At 46.6% G+C, this 7824-nt stretch overlaps 1 protein-coding gene across 1 annotated transcript; it reads left to right on the forward strand.

The window, feature by feature from the left end:
• The first annotated feature begins 6296 nt into the window (after positions 1–6296).
• On the forward strand, positions 6297–7418 carry LOC138353855 (keratin-associated protein 16-1-like). Its single transcript, XM_069307284.1, has one exon. The coding sequence runs from the start codon at positions 6297–6299 to the stop codon at positions 7416–7418; it is 1122 nt and encodes a 373-aa protein (XP_069163385.1).
• Positions 7419–7824: the final 406 nt, after the last annotated feature.

Consider the following 7824-nt stretch of genomic DNA (forward strand, 5'->3'; position numbering starts at 1 on the left):
CTCATCCTGTGAGTGGTATTGGACCCCATACCCTTCCTGTGAGTGGTGTTGGACCCCATACCCATTCTGTGAGTGGTAGTGGACCCCATACCCATCCAGTGAGTGGTAGTGGACCCCATACCCATCCTGTGAGTGGTAGTGGACCCCATACTCATCCTGTGAATGGTAGTGGACCCCATACCCATTCTGTAAGCGGTATTGGATCCCCATACCCCATAACAGTCATCATTAGACATTACAGTAGAGTCTGACAGCCACCAATAGACATGACACAGCCTGACAGCCCCCAATAGACATGACACAGACTGACAGCCATCATTATGAGGGAGGTAGTTCAATGCTAAGATGACAGGCGGTAAAATAACACTCACATATATATCCTATAATGATATAAAATTATATGGTTCACTCTGGAAGGAAAAATCAAAGAGAAACTGGCAAGAGTGATGAGAAAAAAGATGTGGTGTAAAAAGGAAAAGAAAACAAAGTCATTGACCTTATTAAGGAAAGAAGTAGGAATAGCGAGAGGCCGATAAGAGAAGGAACAGAGGCAGAGGAGAAATCAATGACCCGGACGTGAGGGTAATTCATGACTATATATATATATATATATATATATATATATATATATATATATATATATATATATATATATATATATATATATACACACACTACTGCCTGCCAACATCCATACATATATATTTTGAATTCGAATTATTATTAATTACTAATTATTATTTTCTTAATTACACCAGTAATAATACAAATTGCATTAAACAATATTTTTTGTGTATTATCTTTAAGGGAGGAGGAGGAGGAGAAAGAGGAATGAGATAGGAGGGAAAACTTGTGAAAAGGAGGAAATGTGAGGGATTAAATAGGAACGGGGAAGGAGAGGCGGAGAGAGGAATGAAAGCAGACAGGCAGAGGAAGAGGGAAGCCAAGAGATGACGGGAGGGAGAAGGGAGGGAAGAGTGTAGGGAGAGGGAGAGAGTAGAAAGAGGGAACGAATGGTCTAACACCGCTTCCATCTATTGTGGAAAAGTGACGAGTCTTTCCCATCCTGTGTGTGGACGGGATGAGACAGAAGAAAAGGACAGAGAGGATAGAGGGAGAGACATTTTAAAGAGGTGGAAAAAGGAAAAGAAAAGGACAGAGACAAAGACAGGAGCGCACAAGACAGACATAAAAGACAAGAACAGACAAACAGAAAGAAAAAGACAGACAGACAGACAGGCACTCATCTAAACAACCATATAAATGAGAGATCTGTTGGAAATTATAATTTAAGCCACTGTTCGAAATTATAATTTAAGCCACTGTTCGAAATTATAATTTAAGCCACTGTTCGAAATTATCATTTAAGCTATTGTTCGAAATAATAATATAAGCCAATGTTCGAAATAATAATTTAAGCCACTGTACGAAATTATAATTTAAGCCACTGTTCGAAATAATAATTTAAGCCACTGTTCGAAATAATAATTTAAGCCATTGTTCGAAATAATAATCTAAGCCACTGTACGAAACTATAATTTAAGCCACTGTTCGAAATAATAATCTAAGCCACTGTTCGAAATTATAACTTAAGCCACTGTTCGAAATTATAATTTAAGCTGCTTCGAGATTTTAATTTCACACACGGTTACGAAATGATCATTTCAGGCTTTAAAATACGAACCAGCAATTACGGTTGCATAAATGCATCAAATTACTGCAAGATTCATCACTGATTGGCCTACAACACTGATTGGCCTGCAACATTGATTGGAGTGCAACACTGATTACAGGAGAAGACATCTCACACCTTCTTGCTACCCTTGCTGTCGTGTCCAATCATAACGCTAGAAGAATTCTCAACTTGTTTGTCATTGGCCAACGCCTCTGACCAATTAGGAAATGACATGAATGAATAAAAACATATTTCTAATTTTATTTTATAAGTGTTTAAGTGATTTAAGTTTTGTTGCTGATTGGTGAAATTAATAAGAATATTTGAGTTATATATACTGTATTTAATTTAATTTTTAAATAATTTCATTAATTATATATATATATATATATATATATATATATATATATATATATATATATATATATATATATTTATATATATATATATATATATATATATATATATATATATATATATATATATATATATATTTATATATATATATATATATATATATATATATACATATATATATATATATATATATATATATATATATATATATATAAGGGTCTTTTGTTGTTTCAATTAGCCTAGAACCCATTTCCTTAACAAACTGGTAGCACTCTTATTCCAGGTGCCGAGTGTCTCAGAAGCAATGGGGACAAAAACGTAGTGGTGATCCAGTTCTCTGTAGTTACGGGATTTGGCTAATTCCCTGTGAGTGGCAGCGCCACCTGGTTGTGCAACACTGAGGTCAATGTAGGTGTTAGCCAGGGTTGATACACACGTGTAGTAGAACACCAATTGCTTGGCATTCTTCCAGGGGTTCACTGTGATACGATCTGGGCGACCAATAAGAGCAGCAGAGTTATGGGGAGTTAGGTATCGGGATTCCCTCTCAGCTGGGCATCCAGCTGTGGTGAGGCTCCTTTTGATGATGTTAACTTCACTGTGCCTTGAGTGCCATCCCCCTGTGCTTTGCCAGAGTGGGCCATGGTGGCCGTACCTGTCGGTCACCACCTCGCCACAGATGTACCTTTATTTCGTCTTGATTGGGACAGCAAGGCGGAGGGCCACCGCAATTTGGAGGGCGTGTAGTGTGAGACGCGTGCCAGTTGCCGACATTGGGGTTGCTAACAGGAAATCCCCTGCATGTGGGGCTGCTACTGCTGTGAGGCGAGCAATGTCGTGTTGTGTTGTTGCAACACCCAGGCACTCTGCAGCAACTTGGTCTACAATGGGGCCATCCCAGCTGGATTGCTTGTGGGCTATTCATGGTGGTAGTTGAGGTGATGGGCCTGCACGAGAGGCCCACTCGGTGGCACAATGTATCAAACTGAGATCGTGTACGCCTGCCAGCTGATGTAAGTAGGCGGGTAGAATTTCCGTCACAAGGTTGTCGGATGCTGAGGAGGAGAACAGGAAGGCTGGTACAGCGATTTGCGTTGTTGTTTGAACTCCCGAGGGCCTCCAAGTCTTATTGGAAGAGAGGCTTGTTTCCACTGTAGGTCGTATATATATATGTGTGTGTGTGTGTGTGTGTGTGTGTGTGTGTGTGTGTGTGTGTGTGTGTGTGTGTGTGTGTGTGTGTGTGTCTGTGTGTGTGTGTGTGTGTGTGTGTGTGTGTGTGTGTGTGTGTGTGTGTGTGTGTGTTTGTGTGTGTGTGTGTTTGTCTCTAATAAGACAGGTGTATCTGTCCCACACCAGCCGTCCATTAGACAGGACTCTAGCCACGGACGGGACTCTAGCCACGGACGGGGACCACATGTTTTGGCCACAGTTTGTCAAAGACCACAAACGGAGACCGCCTTGACCAGTTTTTGTTAATATATACAACCACGCGAACCCTGTTGATGCCTCGGGTGATAGTTAGTGGAGCGTAGCGGGGGAGGTGAGGGCGTGGTGCTGGGGGCGTGGTGGTGGTGGGGGCGTGGTGGTGGTGGTGGGGGCGTGGTGGTGGTGGTGGGGGCGTGGTGGTGGTGGTGGGGGCGTGGTGGTGGTGCTGGGGGCGTGGTGCTGGCGAGGGCGTGGTGGTGGTGCTGGGGGCGTGGTGGTGCTGGGGGCGTGGTGGTGCTGTAGAAGGGAGCTGCTGCTGTGTTGGAAGAGTTCCTGCTGAAATGTGACAGTGACTTAGGAATGGTGGAGGGAAGAGAAATGATGGTGGTAGTGGTGGTGGTGATGGTGGTTGTGGTGATGGTGAGGAGGGGGAGGGGTAGTACTTACCTATCAGTTTTTCACTGCTACTAAGACAGAAGGTGTCGAGATCCAGCTCTTCACACCCCCCTTCCTTGCCTATTATATCCCTGTTGTACCTGCTGTGTTTGAGCTAAAGTATCATGTCATTCACGTTCTCTGTCGAGTCTGTCCTTAAAGCTGTGGATGGAGGTGGCTTCCACAACTACTTCTTTCACTGCATGCTACTTGCTGACTATGCACCCGTACAGGGTACAAGCATTTGCTTGTACCCAACTGCGTTAGCAGCTTCCACTCATGTCCTCATTTCCAAGCTAACGAGAGGCACCAAGCTAACGAGAGGCACCAAGCCAGTGAGATTGGGACGAAGGTAACGAGACATGCATATAGTCATTAAGAACTTCACAGCTTCAGCAATAAATCGGGAGCTTGTGGCTAGTTGCGTTGTTAAGACAACTCCCACGTTATCTGATCTGGCACTTGCGAGGAGGTGGAGGAGGAGGAGGAGGAGGCAGAGAAGATATCAGGGCCGCCTGGTATCTTCCAGCTTCCTCCAGTTTGCAGGATTGTTATCCTATACAAATCTGCGTAGCATTCGTGGAGAGAGAGAGTTGTTGGGGGTTGTAATCTGCACACTGAAACTGGTGGCACATAACAGTGTTGATGTGGGGTCGTTTGGATGTTATCACGATGTAATAGCTGTTATTGGCTGGTAAAAATAGGATTGTTGTCTCAGATGTTCGTGTCGTCGTCGTTCTAATTGAGTGTCGTGGGTTGTTAACCCCTGCCTGGGACAGTTGTCGATAATTGGCTCGTTACTGCTTGCTTCTCACTCTTTATTGCTGGCTTTTAGGAACTGCCTCGTTACTGCTTGCTGTTGGGAACTGGCTCGTTAATGCTTGCTGTTGGGAACTGCCTCGTTACTGCTTGCTGTTGGGAACTGGCTCGTTACTGCTTGCTGTTGGGAACTGGCTCGTTACTGCTTGCTGTTGGGAACTGGCTCGTTACTGCTTGCTGTTGGGAACAGGCTCGTTACTGCTTGCTGTTGGGAACAGGCTCGTTACTGCTTGCTGTTGGGAACAGGCTCGTTACTGCTTGTTGTTGGGAACAGGCTCGTTACTGCTTGCTGTTGGGAACAGGCTCGTTACTGCTTGCTGTTGGGAACTGGCTCGTTACTGCTTGCTATTGGGAACTGGCTCGTTACTGCTTGCTGTTGGGAACTGGCTCGTTACTGCTTGCTGTTAGGAACTGGCTCGTTACTGCTTGCTGTTGGGAACTCGTTCGTTACTGCTTGCTGTTGGGAACTGCCTCGTTACTGCTTGCTGTTAGGAACTGCCTCGTTACTGCTTGCTGTTGGGAACTGGCTCGTTACTGCTTGCTGTTAGGAACTGCCTCGTTACTGCTTGCTGTTGGGAACTGGCTCGTTACTGCCTGCTGTTGGGAACTGGCTCGTTACTGCTTGCTGTTGGGAACTGGCTCGTTACTGCTTGTTGTTGGGAACTCGTTCGTTACTGCTTGCTATTAACTAATCCGTAGTGGTCATTACTCTCTGCTGTCGAGAGCGTGCTGTTCTATTATTCGCTGTCGACAATTAGCTTTTAGTAATTACCTCGTTACGGCTCGCAGATGAGCAATTGCCTCTATTCTCCCTGCTGTTGCTGGTTCATTCGTTAGTGGACCCGAAACACCCTGACCAAAACCGGTTGTGATGGTTCGAGGGTCAGTTGGCAAGCAGTTAGGTATTATTTGGTCTGATATATGTTTCGTGTAGCGAGGATCAGGGAGCCGTCATGCTGTACGTCAGGCATGCTGTACGAAGTTCCGGATCAGCCGGGCTGTGGTGGGTACGTGGCCCTGCGGGCCGCTCCAAGCAACAGCCTGGTGGACCAAACTCTCACAAGTCGAGCCTGGCCTCGGGCCGGGCTTGGGGAGTAGAAGAACTCCCAGAACCCCATCAACCAGGTGTCAGGCATGCTGTACGTCAGGCATGTTGTACGTCAGGCATGCTGTACGTCAGGCATGCTGTACGTCAGGCATGCTGTACGTCAGGCATGCTGTACGTCAGACATGCTGTACGTCAGGCATGCTGTACGTCAGGCATGCTGTACGTCAGGCATGCTGTACGTCAGGCATGTTGTACGTCAGGCATGCTGTACGTCAGGCATGCTGTACGTCAGGCATGATGTACGTCAGGCATGATGTACGTCAGGCATGCTGTACGTCAGGCATGCTGTACGTCAGCCATGCTGTACGTCAGGCATGCTGTACGTCAGGCATGCTGTACGTCAGACATGCTGTACGTCAGGCATGCTGTACGTCAGGCATGCTGTACGTCAGGCATGCTGTACGTCAGGCATGCTGTACGTCAGGCATGATGTACGTCAGGCATGATGTACGTCAGGCATGATGTACGTCAGGCATGATGTACGTCAGGCATGCTGTACGTCAGGCATGCTGTACGTCAGCCATGCTGTACGTCAGGCATGCTGTACGTCAGGCATGTTGTACGCCAGGCATGCTGTACGTCAGGCATGCTGTACGTCAGGCATGCTGTACGTCAGCCATGCTGTACGTCAGGCATGCTGTACGTCAGGCATGCTGTACGTCAGGCATGCTGTACGTCAGCCATGCTGTACGTCAGGCATGCTGTACGTCAGGCATGCTGTACGTCAGGCATGATGTACGTCAGGCATGCTGTACGTCAGGAATGTTGTACGTCAGGCATGCTGTACGTCAGGAATGTTGTACGTCAGGCATGCTGTACGCCAGGCATGCTGTACGTCAGGCATGCTGTACGTCAGGCATGTTGTACGTCAGCCATGCTGTACGCCAGGCATGTTGTACGTCAGGCATGTTGTACGTCAGCCATGCTGTACGTCAGCCATGCTGTACGTCAGCCATGCTGTACACCAGCCATGCTGTACACCAGCCATGCTGTCCACCAGCCATGCTGTATGCCAGCCATGCTGTACGCCAGCCATGCTGTACACCAGCCATGCTGTACACCAGCCATGCTGTACACCAGCCATGCTGTCCACCAGCCATGCTGTACACCAGCCATGCTGTCCACCAGCCATGCTGTACACCAGGCATGTTGTACGCCAGCCATGCTGTACGCCAGCCATGCTGTCCACCAGCCATGCTGTACACCAGCCATGCTGTCCACCAGCCATGCCGTACACCAGCCATGCTGTACGCCAGCCATGCTGTTCACCAGCCATGCTGTACACCAGCCATGCTGTACACCAGCCATGCTGTACACCAGCCATGCTGTACACCAGCCATGCTGTTCACCAGCCATGCTGTACACCAGCCATGCTGTACACCAGCCATGCTGTACACCAGCCATGCTGTTCACCAGCCATGCTGTACACCAGCCATGCTGTACACCAGCCATGCTGTACACCAGCCATGCTGTACACCAGCCATGCTGTACACCAGCCATGCTGTACACCAGCCATGCTGTACGCCAGCCATGCTGTACGCCAGCCATGCTGTACACCAGCCATGCTGTACACCAGCCATGCTGTACGACATTTTATAAGGCAACATAGATTTCTATGCAACAGGAACAAATACATTGTACAACAATTACTACAGTTCAAAATTAACATTTATTTACGACAATTCAATCACTTTTAGTGCTTTGTCCTGAGGCTTGACACCTTTTTAATGACAATTTTTGCTATATCTGGCTGAAACGTTTGTGCAATTCCCACTTTAATCAGAAATGACAAGTGTTGAACAAATCCACAAGGGCCGTGACGAGGATTCGAACCTGCGTCCGAGAGCATCCCAGAAGTGTGTGACAAGTGTTGATCAGTCAGCCTTGTTCTCTGAGATGTTTGTGTTGATTTCGTGAAGGAAAATAAAGATTATGTAGAATTTAAAAAGTAAAAAAAATAAATTCAAAATAAATTCAAAATAAATTCACCGGTTCAAAAACTGAA

Source organism: Procambarus clarkii, chromosome 60 (genome assembly GCF_040958095.1).
Source record: "Procambarus clarkii isolate CNS0578487 chromosome 60, FALCON_Pclarkii_2.0, whole genome shotgun sequence".
NCBI classification, from domain to species: domain Eukaryota; kingdom Metazoa; phylum Arthropoda; class Malacostraca; order Decapoda; family Cambaridae; genus Procambarus; species Procambarus clarkii.